The 17,659-nt window shown below is 44.7% G+C and overlaps 1 protein-coding gene across 27 annotated transcripts in view; it reads right to left on the bottom strand.

The window, feature by feature from the left end:
• The window catches only part of dlg1b (discs large MAGUK scaffold protein 1b), a 101,502-nt gene that overhangs the window by 19,791 nt on the left and 64,052 nt on the right, over positions 1 to 17,659 (bottom strand). For 12 of the 27 annotated variants that reach the window (XR_003933479.1, XR_003933481.1, XR_003933480.1 and 9 more), the window contains 3 exons: positions 16,485 to 16,634; positions 1,280 to 1,372; positions 537 to 590 (listed from right to left, as the gene is read on the bottom strand). Coding sequence is in view for 24 of the 27 variants with exons in the window: in XM_030115719.1 (XP_029971579.1) it covers positions 537 to 590; positions 1,280 to 1,372; positions 16,485 to 16,634 (297 nt within the window). In the remaining 3 variants the exon portion in view is untranslated. Of the gene's footprint in view, positions 1 to 536; positions 591 to 1,279; positions 1,376 to 11,045; positions 11,215 to 16,484; positions 16,635 to 17,659 lie in introns of those variants that run through there. The other 15 variants (XM_030115733.1, XM_030115741.1, XM_030115739.1 and 12 more) reach the window with 5 other exon arrangements.

The raw sequence follows: 17,659 nt of genomic DNA, 5'->3' as shown, positions 1-17,659 counted from the left end.
TTTCTGAACTGATATTTGCTCTGAGTTTCTTGTAATGAGAGCCGAGTCAACCCGAGCAGGACGCTTTCTTCAACATAACATCATCTCTGTCTTTCTGGAAATTAAACTGGCAGAGGCAGTGTAGGGATCTGAGCAACAGCAGCCAACATATTGAGCATCTCAAAGTCAATCAGAGGCCAGATGGCTTGTTCAGGACGCGGAAGATGATTTCATCATCTGGATGAGAAAAGAGCAAGATGAGGACGGACCGCCTGCATCTCGGCACAGGTTTACACAGAACGTCTACTTGTACTGTGACTGACCCATGCAGTCTGCCTGTCAAAGCTGGTTTAAACATTGCTCACATAGTCTTAATTCATTTTTCTTATCTTGAAGATCATCACTTCTTGCCAACCAGTTCTGGACACTGTTAAACATTTATTTTTTTAAACTACTATAACCTTAAACACAGAGCATCTTAATGGAGAATAAAAAACAGCTGTAATTCATTTAATCTGACAAATTCCTCTGCAAGAGACAAAAGAAGGCGAACTTACATATGGAGGCGTATCCAAGCTTTCTGTGTTGACCACCACAGGGGGAGGATTGGCCTGAGGAGAGACGAACACACACCAAAATGTTACCAAGGAAAACCTTTCCACAAACATTCAATCGAGCCCCCCCGAAGTAACCCCCAAAAACCTGAGCTCCACCCCCGTAACCACAGCACACACCGAAGCCAGGCGCTCCGCCGCGGTGCAGCAGATAAAAGGCAGCGCTGACATTACAGATTGACTCTCCTCATGATGCTACGGACCAGCTGAGGATAAAACAGGAAGCCAGTGGATTTGAGCAGAGATTAGCGAGGACAGAGCCCTACATACATGGTGGTATTTCACGCTGCAGAAGATGCAGTGCTGAAGCATGAAGCCTGAAATCAATCAAATCAAATCCTGCAGGAGGCAGAGTCTGCTCCTTCACCTCGTCCTCCTCTTCTCCCGGCTTTAAACTCTGCCTGATTCACTCACTCGTTCTTCCCCGCTCGCTCACTTTCTGCCCGGGAGGAGCCAGATGGGCTCTTAAAAGTCAAATGGGGGAAGTGTGGCATTTCTCCCACTGTTTCTATCTCTAATCTGCTTCACTCCATCAGAGCCACAGCTGGACGGCCGACATGGAGCTAAAAACTCTGCGCAAAGAGACGAGCGGCCAGAAAGATGAAAGCTATGGATGAATGGAGCAGAGAGGAAGGCAAAAACAAATAAACATACAAACAACAACAACAACAACAAAAATAAAAGACCTGTGACGTCGTGGGGATGATGGTGGTCTCGGCTGGGATTGGTGGGATTGGGATCACAGGGATTATGGGAGAGGAAGGCGGGGCGGCTTCGGCCTGCTGAACAATAGTATGGTGAGGGGTCACAGGTTAGACAAACAGTGCAGCACAGATGAACAGCAGGAGCAGGAGAATGGGAGGCATGGGGCAGGAGGAGGAGCAGGAGGCGGAGGGTGCGCATATGACTGACGGGCCGCTTGCTTGGGTCAAGCTGTGGCGCCAGCCGGGAGGAGCTTGACCGGGGGTCTGCGGCGTGGCGCGGCCGGACCGACGGGCTACCTGGGGCTGCTGCTTTCAGACCAGCCTGATGCGGCAGCCCCGCCCATCTGCAGCCGGGATTAAAGTCATACTATCTGACCTCTGCGTGTTTGCACGTGTGTTTGTGTGTGCGGGTAATCCTCAGTCCCTCGGTACAGCCTCGGCAGGGGCGGGTGTGCTTTTTGCCATCATTGAAAAGCAGCAGATATGTCAATCGGGGAGAGCACGGAGTTACATTCCCGACTGTCGCTTGACTACCAAGACCATCCGGAGGGGAAGTCATCGTTTTCTCAAAACTCTGCAGCGCTCTGAACTTCAGTGTTAAAGTAATCTATTCGAATTGGGTAAGCGCACAAAACAAAGAAAAGTATGAGTAGGGAAACTCCTGTCTCCCTACTTAACTTCTTTTTCCCAGTGCTGCCAAACGAACATGGAGCCTCCTGTCATCGAACTCAGTAGTCATGAAACACAATGCTCCGACACACTAAAGGAATCAGAATGCATCGATGTTTTGGTGAACATCAAAAATTGATCCAATCAATTTGTTAACAAGAAAATAATTTAACAGAAAAATCTCATTAAAAATAATGTATTTTCTTTTGCCTTTTCTGGATATTTGCGTATTTGTTATCAATGCCACAAGCTCTTCATATACAAGCACCATATAATCTTCAGAGCTGCACACCAGTCTTCTCACGCGTTAAAGCAAGAATACAGGGGAACAACCGAGAGGCGCTCTTCAGCGATCTGACCTCTATTATGCAAGAGTGGGACCTCGTGAAGCTGCTGGCAGGAAGTGCCGCCGCGTTTCGGACAGGCTTAATTGTTGTGCTGCAGCAGCAGAACCGATAGAGCCCATGGAAAACCAGCAGCCACTAAAATTAGCCCGGCACATCGACTGCATTGATCTGCCAGCCCTACTTCTGGAGCGCCGCACGGAAAGCTGCTCACAATGGGGCTTAATTGCTCCCAAAAGATACAAACTGGGCTTAACAAAAGCAGTGGAAGCAGCAGCGCGCAAGGGTGTGAAGTCTGGGGTTTGCACATATCGGGAGGTAATAGACGGGAGTGAAGGCGGGATCAGAGGGGAGAAGCTTAGAGGTCAAAGGCGGGCGAAATAAACTGAGCAGTGTTTCCAACGTAAACCACTGCACAAAATCTGTACAAAGATACCAAAGCTCAGGAAATGAGTTATCTGACCTCAGCAGACTATTCAGTTCCACATAGCAGACGTTTGCTACATGTTTTCACTGAATATCTTCAGGGTTGGTTAAATTCTATTGTTGTTCAACAATTAGAAAAATGACAATCCAACTATTTGTTAAAAAAATAAAATAAAGGATCATATTAACTGAATCAATAAATGTCTATTTAGCTTCCTTTTCTTCAGGTCTAGACCCTTCAGCCCCCCAAAATCTGGAAATAAATCCAACCTTAAAACATCTTTTATAGCAGCCATACTCAATAGCCTCCTGCAAACCCCTGGATTGTTTTCAGTGTTATATGCTTTTATTTGTTTGTTCTTCTCTAACTGCATTTCAACACATTACTTGTGTACAATGAGCCTGGGTGTCTTGAAAGGTGCTGATGAATAAAATGTAGAAATGTACAGCAAGTCACGGCAACTTGCACTGTAGATTTGGGTAATTTAGTTGTTCTTGTTGGATGCCCTCCGGGATGCAACACGGCGAACTTTCGGAAAATGGCTCCCAAAGTAGGACTTTTCAGACGCGCCCGGGTTCCATCTTGAACAGACGGCAGAAGCGCGGCTACTGCGCACCGCCGCCGTGATCAATAGTTCTCCTCATGGACGAGTAGATGGACAATAAACACGGTGGCCTCCAGACTGGCATGATTCTAGTTAGGAGTTTTATAGTTGAGTCACCCATAAAAACAATCCAACTTTTTTTCATGTTCATGCAAGTTTTCACTAACAGCCTGTTTCTCTGGATAGAAATGAAAATTACACAAAGGTTGTTTCTGAATGACCCCAAACCCTCCTGTATCATGTGTAAGTAGAAAGAATTATGAAAAAAATCTGCCGCTGCTTCAAGTATAAAACAATTCAGTGGTACACACTCAGCTTGGAAGATAAATGTAGACGTCAGCGCAGGAAAACAAGCGTTTGGCTTGAAGCTAACAGATGTCATGACAACAGTCGCACATGGACTCCGTATCGATTCTCCATAAACCGACACGTTGTAGTAACTCAATCTGCCCTCTGTGACAGCGGGTCACACACAGCAACACAAACTGCAGACTCACCGCTGCACACACCAGTGGAAACAGAAAAACTGACAGATGCATCAACGCTTTGAAAAGCAAAACTGTTTTAAGTTTCATTCCCTCCTAAATAAAGGCAGGGATGTCATTTTTGCTGCCAGATCTCCTTGTCACAGAAGTCACACCCAATAAAAGCCTCGTTTCTCCTCGATAGGTCTTGTTCTTCCCAGGGTTCATCTGAGTCTTTCCAGTCATTTTACCTTTTTCCAACCTTTCTTACAGTCTGGCAAAATTACAATCTTGGTAAGGAAAAGCCCTTTTAACAGTACAACATACTTTCAAATGCATTAAAACTTATTGAAAACTAAGTGGAATCAAAGAACACTCCCTTGTTCGTAGAAAACTGTACAACACAAATATTGCCAGAAGCATTGTTAAAACACAGGTCGTGTGAAGAGGGAACCAAGTCTCAAAACCAAACAAAACAGCATTTTTTTCCCTCAGTCTGACTCCAAAGTACAATCCACAGGGTGACAGCTCTCACTCTCATGCTGATGGCCTCTCAAAGTGACTGTTTTCTACAGAATACCTGTCAAACTATGTTTTTAACTCTACCCATAACTATTGGCAATGTCGCTCAACAACATCTCCAACTTTGAACTGTTGTACTCGGATATGCAACACACTATTTACCGGTATTCAGAGGTACAAACTGTTTAAGTAGTTGTTGGTACCAAAGCCTTTTTGTGATTCCAGTTGATGCCTTGTGTTTTTTCTGAGGTTTGACTAATTTCATGAGAAGTCTCGATGCTTCAACCAAATAGAATATTTGATTTTCGGCCTGAACTGCGACGATCAGCGTCAACAATGAGACGGCAGAATGAACGTTAGATGCCGCAGCTGCTGCGATACCTTGTTAAAGGCGAAGGGCACCCAGGGAATCTCCGCCCTGCTGACTTTGGCGGTACTTTTAGTCGGGCTCTTCTTGACGCTGTCCCGCAGGTTCAGAAAGCGACTGCGGGCCCGGCAGGACGCCGGCACGGTGCAGGCGGTGAAGGTGGACAGGGTTGCCTGAACTTGTGGATGACTGGGCTGCCGCCGCTGCTGCTGCTGCTGCTGCTGGCGGTGCAGCTCGATGGCGTGCTGCCTCTGGAGCGGGTGCAGGTGGGCTATGGACTCCTGCAGGTTGACCCTTGACACCGTCTTCTCGGCTCCGTTGACGGCCCTGGAGGTGAACTCCTGCCGGGGGTAATGCGTGGTCATCTTCTTGGAGGAGATTCCCGGCTGAGGTTAAATAATAGATGGCGGGCGCTTCCTTGGATCGGGACAGAGTTTTTCGATTTGGGACACTTGACACATCCCAGCTCCCGTGGCGTTGCCCGGCCGCCTCCCCGCTCTGTCACAGCACAATAACAGTCCCTCCCTTTGTGACGCCCTCCCGCTCGCCTTCTCTCCTGCTCTTGACGATTAATTGGCTCCAGTGAGCGAGGCACATGTCAGCGTGGAGGGGGGTGGGAGGCCGATCCACTCGCTGCATGAATAATCGATGTGGCCCCCGGATTCAGACAGCGGCGTGGATGTCGGTCGGTTGAGGGGGAATGCGACTTGTGGCTGGCAGCAGGCAGGAAGCTCCAGTTTTCACCGGGGTCCTCCACAGCGGCTTTTAGCCTCTGCTGAAGATTTAAAAAAAAAAAGTCTCCTCATGATGAGCTGCTATTGATGCTTCTAAAGACATTGTTTTTGTTTTTTTAATTCTGAGAATAAAACTACAGGACTAAAGCCTGTGGAAACATACTGATGAAAATTCAACCCAGCAACAGAGAAAACTTAAAACAAAATAAATTGTTGTACATTTTAGTTGACTAAAGTATAAAAGCATGTCCTGTGTGACGGGTGCAGTAATAGGCAAACACGATGGAAATTTAATTTACATCAGAATCAAAGTTATTGGACTTTATGTTTGAGCCATTTTCGCTGTTCGGGAATTTGTGAGGTTTGTTTTTATTCTCGCTGATCAAGGATAAAGAGTCAACATTCCTCAATCAGTGTGGTGGCGATCTAAAAATACGACTATGAAACTTTCATAATGGAGCAGAAAAGCAGTCAACAGAAAGGCTATTCTCTCATCGTCTTCATATTTCTTCAGTGATGCCCTCATACCAGTGCTAGTAGTTTCCACAGGTAAATGCTCCCATACCGTCCTGACCTGACGCCACTTTACAGCAGCTGGATTTCAACAGCAACGAGAGTAAAGCCAACATCAGACGATGCTTTATCGGTGGGTGATGAGGTTGCATATTGGTAGGTGAAGGAATCAATAACAATTGTTTCCGAGCCTTTGTCGATGCTACCAGCGGCTGTGGCAAAGTTTCACACAGCCTGTGATTCACACCACGGTAGTGGGACTGATCCACTCATTCATTCATTCATTCTGCACAATGCTCGTGTTTCTGCAGAATGTTCTCAGACGTGTCCCAGAAGCGGCTCAGCGCTTTGTTCGGTGGACAAAGCACACAAGTCTATTTGTGATGGAAGTCATGTCAAGCTGCACAGAGGAATATTGGGCCAGACAGACAGTCTTACATGAGGGGCAAAATGAATCCAGTCATTTACAAATAAAGCATCTCATATTCACAGTGAGGTTCACTTCCAATTCACTGATTAGCATTAAACAGAAAGCATATTGGCTGATGGTAAGAAACACACTGCTTAAAATGTAAGTTATGATTTCATTTTTCTCAGTGTGTGACAGTAAATGTATGACTCGTACACAGATACGCCGATTCACTGGGTGGTCAAACATCTTCAGCGACACAGAACAAGAAACTGTTAGAAGAAAGGAGCTGCTGGATGAATTATATAGATGCAACAGTGTCTCACCGTGCACTGTTAAAACCTGTCTTCAAACATCCAGGAACTGCACGGCGCTCAGAACCCTTTGACCAGCATATTTGTTCCGATACAGAAGGATTTCTAGCATCCAGGATTGTTGTGAATGGAACATAGAGCGTGCCCCAGGATAACCCACATCCCGCTATCGACATGTCAGCGGGCGCCATGCGGCTGGACAGAGGGTCTGGTTTCATAAGTGGATTTAAAAATCCAGAGCCAGGAGAGTTGATGCTCAGTGGGAGGAGAGTTTCCAGCCTCCGCTGCCTACGACACACCCACGGTTAGTAAGTGTTGTGACGCCATCATTAATGTTTTGACCCATGCTTGAGTTGCTGAATCAAACATCTACAGACCTAAATTCAGTGGGATGCCTTGTGTTAAGCCTGCGGACCTGAAGAGAACTGACCCCGTTCATTAAACATCCACAAGACCGAAACTGAATCACAAAGTTCATGAAGACAGAAAAGAGAGCGCTGATCCAGCAGACAGTGTAAGTTCACACACCCAGACCGCCTCACTACCCCGCCATCGCCCAGTGTTTCCAGCTACAACGTGACTCCGCACTCTGAGAGGTGCCAGGCCGAACAACCTGCTGAGGATCAGGACCAGAGCCCGAAGCGTGTGACTGCAGCTCCACCTACAGGTCACACACGGTGACACACACAAACGTACAAACACACACACACACACTGCTACAGTGACCATCAAAAAGCCCACACACAACCAACAACATTACAAATCAACACCAGACGATTTTCTCATCCAAACAGATTTTGATTCATCAGTTAACATCTCATTAAGATTCATTTTTCTTTTGAGACTTCAAAGTGATTCAGTCATTCAGATTTTGTGTTTCAAAAAAACAAAAACAAAAAAAAACTAGGTTTTTAATCTAACATCTTCAAATTTGAAAGCTGTTCGTATCTTTGGTAGGAGATGAATTATCAATGATAGTTTCAAACAGCGTTGCTTGTAAGAATAGTGTAATAGTTGTGTGCAGGTGTTAGTTGTGAGTAATCTGTGTTATGCAGAATGTACTGCTGTGATGTGGTGTTGATATGATTCCAACCCGAACGGTTTGACTCTTTGTTTCACTGTAGTCTTGTGGGCATTTATATGTGTACTTGAGTCTCGAACCACTTTTACTACAATGACAATAAAGCACATTGCTGAGTATTTCATCACATTGTTTAAACAAACAGATGTAAGTCATCAGTTTCATTGTTCAAACCCCACAGTAAACAGATCAAGTGAGTTCAAAAGGAATGCCTTTTTTTAATGTTAAGCATGAGTTTTTAAAATTACCAAATTGTTCAACAAATTACTTCCTGGCCTTATTTTGATTGCATAGTAGTCTAGTTATTAAAATATTAAAAGATGGTTGAACTTTTAATTGGATACACAAAAAAATGACAGATTGTGAAAAACACAATAGTTCTGCTAAACTGTAATTTTCCCTTCATTCCATCCCCCAACTACTCCCTGGCATGACTCAGAGGTCTTGGCTGCCCTCGCTGATGACAGGGAATATCAAGATGTTCAAATCGGCTGAAATCAGTCTTAACACCTGATCCAAGTTGGTAAAAATACAGAGTGAACTCAACGTAGAAAATCACACTGCAGAGTGCGAATCGGAGTTTCTCAGCATGTTTGCTGCACACCGTTCAGAAGTTCCCTCTGAGAAACCGATCACGGCATTACTTTCAGCTTTAATAACAGCAAACCTGATACATGACAAAATGTTCATCCCTTTGACACAATTGAGTGAAAATCATTTGACTTCTGAAATCCAAAAATTTAAAGGTGCATTAAGGAGTTTTTCAACTTTAAAAATACTTATTTTCCACCATAAATATGTTACACATTTTTAATGATGTGCACAATGTGCCCTGACATATTCATTGCAAGTACCGCGAACAGCGCTTAATTGTCACTTGAACGTTGCAGTGCCAGTCCGGCTCCAGAATTTTTTTGGGGCGAATTTGTCCGCCATTACTCCGCCAGATGCTTAGTGAGCAACAACTGAGCAGGCTCTTCCAGAAAGTAAGAAAAGACTGGCTTCTAGCACTGCCACAGCTCCAGCACAGACTCTACCAGGTAAAAGAAACGTAAATCTTACTTGAGCGCTACTAAAAGAGCGAGGAAGGAGTTCCTCTCTTCCGTGCACGCAAGCCACAGGCACGAGTGTTTCACTAAGCTGCATTACGCCCAAGGCCTGCAGGGGGCGCTGTTTCGCATAAAACGTGCAAACTCCTTAAGGCACCTTTAACTTAAATCAGTTGATGAAACATTAGTCAAGGTTTTGTAGGTTTGAAAACTGTTAAAAGTTACCATTTGAGCAATAACCATGAACAGGACCTTTCTTATTTTTATATACCGGTATTCAGGAATAAAAAGACACAGAACGAGCAAATTTTGACATTGTTTGAAAATTTAAATTTAAAAGATACAGAATTAAACTGAACAAACGACATTTTTGACACTACTACCACAGAAGTTGTCAATCACAGATTTAACAGTTCCACGACAGAAACATTACAGTTTTCTTGTCTCTGTTTATTTATCCAGACAGCTGGTGATGCAGAGCAGCAATGTTTCCAACACTGGCTAACAAGTGGCTCGAATGACTCACAATTCAAACTTACAGGAGCGTTCATCGCCGCCAGTCAAAGTCCTGACAAACGCTAAAACGGTAAATCCTCACCGGTGCATGCGATGCGTCAAAACTACGAACAGCCGCACTGATGCAAAGTTTTGACTAATAATGTTTAATGAAAGGCTGGCATCAGCTCATTCTTCAAATAGCTTCACCTCTTCGTAATCGAAACAATTTGCCGTTTGCGCTGCGTCATATTCACAGTGAGTGAAAGTGAGCACGACAAAAACAAACTGACTGAAAACTACATCCAGTGAGTAAATCCCTAAATAAAGTTTTATGTAATGCACTGAGACAGTACTGCGGGACACTGAGACCCTTCTGGTGAAGCCAGGATGACGTCTGAGGCAGAAACACAAACTCAACAGGTGTGCTCCTGCTTCCATTATGTTATATTTATAGCATGAACATTTTGATAAATCCATCCAAACTGATATTAATGCATTATCAAATACACATTTGATGTTAATTGTACCAGTTTCCCATATATTCCTCATGAAATTGAGGGTCCAGCTTAAATGTTAAAGAAAACTAAATTAACAGCAGCGAATAACTGAACCAAACTGAACTGCCAAGGAATTTAGTTCTTTAAGAAACATGGACAATAAAAGTCTGTTAAATTGAGTTTTCCCTCTGATAACTGGATTTTGCTGCAGGTTCTACTTTCATAGACATACTTGTTACCTTAGAAAATGACGTTACTTTAATGAATGTCTAACGAGAGGAAGGGAAAAAGCACGTGGTCATGCGGTCCCAATACTGTAGCAAGTCTGTGCTCATGTATGTTAACATGCGTGTCTGAGGCAGTAAACAGGGAGGTGGTGGGGTAGCGCTTCGTGTCAGGAGCCTGCAGGTTGCTAGGCAACGCTGGTGGAAGGCATGTGCTACTGCAGGGGTTCCTTCACATCTGCCCAGAACATGCTGCTGCTGCTCATGCAGGTAAACGTTTCCACTTTGAGTCACACAGACTCATGGAAAAACCTGAACAGGCTGGAAAAGATCTCCCCATCCCCAGACCCCAATACCGACACTGAAAAACTCCTCCTCTGTTCGAGACGAGGGAGATTCCAGCTTCACATCATCATCATCATCATCATCATCTGATACGAGCTCTGGAACATTCAGCAGCACTGTGTGCGTTGGTGTGTGTGTTTCCTCAACTGATTCCTTCACACTGAAAAGACACACCGCAATCTCACATCCAGTCGATGAGCTGTGACACATTTAGCCCAGACCCGCTCACAGACGCCGCAGACTTAACAAATCACCTCAGACCTCCAACAACACACACACACACACACACACACACACACACACACACACATTCTCACAATAGACCGGCTTCAACTGACAAACACGACAGCACCAGACCACGCAGGGTAAACATGGACGAGGGCGTTTCTCAAATGAAACCAGCTGTGGAGGCTTTATGCGTGAATCCTGATCCAGCACATGACGCAGTAGCGGCTCCTGTTGCAACTTTTACACATCTGCTTCATCCAGCCGCGTCACACAGCAGACAGACCGATTACAACAACACACACACGGCAGTCAGAGTGCAGGATCGTCTATGCACACATGTTGTAGAAAATGAGTCACGGTGCAGTGCCTTCCCCTACGTACTCACTTTGCTGAGGATTCACGTTTCTTTTTTCAAATGGGTGGCAGTGGCGGTGGAGGAGGAGGGGGTGACCGACCTACCAGTAACCGCCGGTGGAGCCGCTTGGTTCTCCTCAGGGTGCCCATGATGCGGCGGCCCATCTTTTTAGCGTACCACACAGAGTTGAGCATGCTGCTTGTTGCTGCTGCTGCTGCTGTGGTGAAGGTGGTGGTGTGTCGCCTCCTCTGCACCTCCTCCACTCACTCCTGCTGCAGGCTGGCGGAGGTGGTACTGGCTAGAGAGCAGACGATGGGAGGGAGAATGTAGAAAAGAGGGGGGGCTTCACTCCACCTTTTCTGCCCCCCTCCCTCCTACACCAACTCTAGTCCTCGTCACAGGCACATACAGGAAGGCTGCGGAGGAGCGGATGGAGGTGACCAGATGCTGCGGCGCTGCGCGGCGGCGCTCCTCGTCCTGTCAGCTACGTCGTAGTCAGAAAACGGGAGTCATCAGACACCAGACTGGAAGTGGCAGGGGGGGAGAAAAGGAGAGCCGAGGAGCCTCTGGGGGAGAATTAACCTCCCGGGGTGAGAGAGCATCGCTTCGCAGGCAGAGAGCGAGCAGCCGGTCGACCAGCCACCGTCTGTGAAGCAGACAGCAACAACAGACTGCAGGGCTGACGAGAGGACGCGCGTGTGTGTGTGTGTGTGTGTGTGTGTGTGTTTTTAAAGAGAGAGCAGGCAGGGAGGAAGTTAGTCTTCTGCTCTCTTCTCTCTGCAGTCTGGAAGCACCACACAGTTCCTTTCCTTCTCCTCTTCCTCCTCCTAACCTCTTTTTTTTTTTCTCTCAGCCCAGAGAGGATTTGGTCCAGCTGACCTTTGTCCTACTTCTGTCCTCACACTTGGAGTCCCCTTCCAAAAAAATGAGTCAGCAGGGGAAACTTGTCCCAGAAAAAATGCTGAGCTCTCACGACAGTGACGGACAGCATGGAAGATCAGTGGAGCCACTGTCAAGATAGCAGCGGGTTTGTTTACTTGCTGGAAAGCTAAAAAGGACACACACCGGTAATGTTTGTTTCCTCGATGCTTTCAGAACGGTAGAAGTCCAATAAAGTGACTTGTTTGGGGATTCATATGCTGCCAAACTGAAACAAGTAGCATCACCTTTTCTCTCAGCCTCACTGCTGTAACAGAAGCAGCCACATAACCAGCTAATTACCAGACAGACAAAACCACAACAAGCCAACATCAGTTTGTCCCAAACATTCACAGCAGCCCGAACGCTCCACTATGTAGACACCTAAATACGCTCCAACTTGATATTGACCGTTTCCTGGTACCAGATGTAAAAGCAACTTTTAGTTCAGTAAGTTTGATGTCAGATGACAAGTGATCAGGTCCACAATAACTGACACCAACATGAACGTTCCCACAGGAAGAACACGGTAGTTTTGTCCTGAAACACTTTAAGCAGATGACACCCTCTTCTCTGCTAATGTTGCGTGTCGCATGCCAATGCAGGGAACAAGAGACCAGATGCCAAATTTGACTGTGCAATAGTCGCATTCTTTTTCACATTTAATAGTAGCATAAAAGCAAGTTGTCTTCCTTGTATGAAGCACTGGTATCCCTCGGCTTTTTGTCTTATTCTTATAAAGAAGATCACCATTATTAGATTTTGTCTATTGAATAAACTGCACAAAACTTATCTCACATTAGTCTAACACAAATCTATTTCACACAACCGATTCAATATAACGTAATTTTATTTTGCCACCATATTCATCTCACTGGCATTGTGACAGCGTTTCACCGTGTGATGTCTTCAACTTTCTTTCAAGAGCAAAAAATACAAATTCAAACCAATGAAAAAGATGTTTTATACTCATTTTTCTTTTGAGATTGTTTTCTTAAAATGTTATGATAGTAGGTTTGGGTGGTTTCATGGTTTCAAAGTTTAATCTCAAGAAATGCTAAAGAGTGAATCTGGTAAAAGAGGGCAAGAACGCGTGGCTGAAACTAAAATAAACAGCTCAACGTTTTCATAAAACATTTTCAGGGTGAACAGAATTTAAGGATGAGGGGAATTTTATGATGCTAAGAGCTTCTTCAGGAAACATCAGCAGCAACTTAATGGCAGATGCTTTGATAATACCTCATTTATTCTTTGATTACCCCGTGTATTATTTTTTATTTTGTACATTAATGCGTTTTTGAAGGCACTGAGGAACTAATACATTTTTGACACACTGGTGAAACTGGTGAAAGGGCAAAGAGTTCACTTATTCCCCAAAAAAGTAACACTTTAAGTTCTTTTAAGTTTAAGTTTGCTGGTCATGTGACTTATATAAAGAAGCATCCAATATATCAAAATACAGTATACTGATAAATACTGATACTAATACATACAATTAGTATGTATTTTCAAAAAAAACAAAAAACATTCTGAGCAACTGATGAATACAAGAAACCATGATGAGATGAGGAGCGAGTTCCTAGATGGTTGTTGACGAGGCTCATGGATACTGCAGTCACCAGTGCACCTGTACACCTTTTCTCCTCTTCTTGACAGATGCAACCCATTCAGGTGTGACTTATATTCCAGCAAATACGGTAAATGTCTCATAATACCAGTGTTTGTCAAACCCTGAGACAAGTCAAAATCTCAACTATCTTCAAAAGACTTCTGATTTTCTATCTTGTGGAGGTAAAACAATATTAAAAAGTACTCTCCACATTTAACAATTCAGATTTAGAACTTAAACCTTTAAAATAAATCTATTATTCAAGTGTCAAATCCAACTCCTGTATATCCTTCTGCTGACCAGCTCAATTGTTTATCTTGAAAACAAAGCAGAATTCAGAAATCTTCATAAATCCACCTTTAAGAGGTTTTCTCCCAAATTCTCCACCTTTCCCTGCCCTTCCTGGAATGACGCTCGCCCCAGCAGCTCATGGTTTCCATGAAATTCCATCAAGCTGTAAATAGTGCTGGGCAAGCATCCCAGCATCCTTTGCTGCAGCATGAAGAGTAGCAGAGATGAGATGATGAAGGAACTGCATTAGAGACAAGTCATTTCATGGACTCTGAGTCCTTTGTGCCAGTGCTAAATATACCTCGGAGCTGCTGTAAATCTTCCTGAACGGGAGGCCAGCCGTTCTGTGTTTTACTACGACCCCCATTCCCTCCACCCAGTTACAGAAAGCCTCACTAAATCTGTCCTTGTCCTTCGGTGCAGGTTCAACCCCCTCCTCCTCCACCACCACCACCGCCGCCGCCTCCTCCATTTTCCTGCCGTTGGGATTTTCTTTGTCGACATTCATCTCCTGTGTTGCCATGGCGCTGCTGAGGAGAGCAAATGAGAGGCGGAGGGGGGAAAAAAAAAATGAAAGGGATGACTTAAAAAAAAAAAAAAAAAAAGAGGGGGGCGGGGGAGCGTACAGTACGTCCTCCCAGCCCTCGGTGTCTTTGTGGGATGTGACGATCCATTCATCGTGTTATCGCGCCGGAGGTGTGGGAGATAGGTGAGTGCTGACGTCAGGCCCGGGGCGGACGCTGCAGATCAGACGAGGAGAAAAAGATGATGGGAAGATTTCTCCCACCAAAGACTGCAGACTGGTGGCTGCTGACGAAGGCGGAGGTTTGGAGGTCCGGATCAGTGCTCCACCCAAGCTGCTCTGCATCAACTTAACATAATTTACAGCTGTGTGTGAAGTGTGTTGAGGTGAGAACACACCCTCGTCACTCTGTGGTAAAAAAATCTCCGTTTAGTCAGTTCAATAGCAGCTCCAGGAGGCTGCGGGCTACATGCTGGAAGGTCGCACGGGGGCTTTGAGTCCTGCACAAACAGTGTATCCAGACAATAAATCCAACATTCACTCCTCCTAAAGGTCAGATGTCACTTTATGGTCTTATTTAAGATCATTTTAATTTATCATCAGACCCAGAAAACCCAGGAAACAGACAGCAGTTAGATATACGTGATCTGGTAAGGAACTTTCCCACTTCCGTGAAAAACTTTCAGTAGGCTAAAAGCAGTAGAAAGAATTTTCTCAGCGCTCCAAACAAATTCCTAGACTACAAGTTAATGAAAGTTCAGCAACTATCAGATACAACAGAAGACTGAGTCTTTCTTGATAAATATTAGGACAGTCAAGACATACTAATCACAATATAAGTAAAAAAAATACCTCCAAGGGTATTTCCAAAATAATGGTGGTACAAAACCAATCTTATCTATCGATTTGGCATTATTTCCACATTTTTGCATCTGAAAAATCTAAATTAGTTTAGTAGAACCTCAAGTTAAAAAAATACAAGTATTGATCGTATTTCCTATTTAATGTTTCATACAGTTGTCAATGGTGTCATACTGCAGACTCCAGTAACCACATCACAGAGGCGCGATGGATAAACCTCTACAAAGCAGCAGTGCGTTGCGGTCACGTCACAATATAAGTCATAACAACTGATAACACAATTTGAAGAGATATTCCAGCCTCTCGGAGTCCACACAAGTAGTTTAAGAAAAGAAAAAAAATAAACCTTCCACATTGACTCGACATGTAAAAAAAGTCGAGCATACAGCAGCTCAGTCTAAAACAGGTGGCTCATGTTCCAGGTCTTTTCTTCATTTCTTTTCGTGGACCGATGAATCAGGATGAAAATCACCAGCAGGTTTTGATGGAAAAAGCATGAGATCAAACTGACACCGAGAATCTCTCAGCAGCCTTGTGCTGACTTGATACAATAAATCCTCCACAACTTTACATATATAAACAAAGCATTGCTGTTGTTGTTTTTGTTTTTAAAATGAAGTTGTGTGTGTGTGTGATCATATTTCAAACCAAACAGTGCACAGATGAAGCAACAGCGGCCTGCTCGCCCGCCAGGGCCTTTAGACACGTTCAAAAGACCGATTGGTCAAGACAGAATAATCTGACCACCTTTCAACATCAAGCAAGCTCAAATTAGTGTCTGAACAAAGAAGCATTAGCAGCAGAGCTCCTGCTTCGGCTGCTGCCACATCCCTTCAAACTAAACTTAGGGGAAACGCTTGTTTCAAAATAAAAAGCCACTGGACTCAAGACGTTACAAGCGAAGCCTTTCAGTCCTGTAACCTGCCCGCTGGTTCCTTTATGTTCACCGACGGTCCTTCTTTGGACCACTTCTGATCTGCAGACCAGGAACACCTCACAAGAGCAGCAGTGCTGAACCTGCTCCGACCCTCTCATCACCATTCAGTCCTCATTCAAACGCTTAACTCCTGAAAATCTTTATGCTTGTTTCAGTCTTTTCTGCTTCAAACTCTTTCAACTTTGAGGACAAAATGTTTGTTCAAGCACCAACAGGTCGCATTATAAGGTGATTACCAGTGTTACACAGTTCACCTGGAAGTGGTTAAAATATTCAGGCGGTGCCATATATTCAGAAAATCTGATTTTTGTTTAAAACTAAGCCCAAACATGTCGGTGAAACGCAGGTGTCACAAAGCATGGGCCCGGCATGGAAAGGTGGAAGGAGGTGGGGCGGGGGTTTACCTGGATCGGGGGGTAAGGGTTGGAGGAGCAGGAGGGGAGGGAGCTGTCCTCTCCGAGGGGGTAGAGGGTGGAGGGCGTAGGGGAGGGGAGCTCCGGATGATGCTGTCCTAACACTGAGGAGCCGTCAAAGATGCATTCCAGAGCTGCTACCTACAGGATAGAGGAGGAAACGGTGGAGCAACAGCGGGAGTCTTGGAGAGGCACACAGCGCAGGAAAAGCAGGAGAGAGGCAGTTTGAAGAGAGCTGAGGGAGAGGAAGGACAGAAGGATGGCTGGGGGGCAAAGGTCACGATTTGGATTGTGGCTATTCGCACACCTTTTCTTCCAATGAACATTTTAAACACATTTAATTTGATTTCATGATGTTCAGGCGGATCTCATGTGCAGACTCCATTTAAAGCTATTTTCAGACATGTGGCTCCCTAAAGGTTTAGGGTAATGAAATCCATCCATCCTCCATGCTGCTCTCTCCAACTCAGGGTCGATGGGTGCTGCTCGCCGGTAAATCACAGGGCAGACTGAGACAGAGACAATCACATCTCCTGTTCTGCAGGCACCAAGTAGCTCAAAACGGGTTGTGAGAGGAAACCAGAGGAGAGAGAAAACTCATAAACGCACAGGAAGAACATGAAAACTCCCCTCTTTGGCAGTGAGATAATGTGTCAAAATACGAGCCCTGTACAACAGACTGACGGAATGTCTTCAGGAAGCCCAGAGCAGAGATGGTCGTTTCAATAAAAACTGTAAAGCCTAAAAAAGCATCTGATGAACTGTGGGAGGAGGGTCTTTTCCAAAAACACTGAATATATATAACAACTGTATTTCAATTGTAATAAACGCAGACACAAGACATTTGGATCAGTAACTACTTTGGCGAAAAAGAAAGGTGATTCTGATGCAGCTGCTGTGGAAAAGTCTGCTCCACCACCATATCTGATGTGCTTAGACGTTTGAACTGAGTTGATCTGGTTTTTTTGTTGAGTTGCATTTGTTTGTTGGCATTTTACACCGAGTAACAGAAGAAAACCAGATCTCACTGAACGTAACCATTTTAAAAATTACTCTGTATATTTGGTCACAATACAGTGATGTTGGTAAAATTAGCTCATTTTATAAGTAGAATCACTCAAGTTTTTTTTTTAGGTGGTGCAGTGGTAAGCTCTCAGTCTGTAGTT

Source organism: Salarias fasciatus, chromosome 18 (genome assembly GCF_902148845.1).
Source record: "Salarias fasciatus chromosome 18, fSalaFa1.1, whole genome shotgun sequence".
In the NCBI taxonomy this organism is placed as follows: Eukaryota; Metazoa; Chordata; class Actinopteri; order Blenniiformes; family Blenniidae; genus Salarias; species Salarias fasciatus.
The sequence above is the reverse complement of the archived record's forward strand: the minus strand, read 5'-3'. Positions and strand labels throughout refer to the sequence as shown.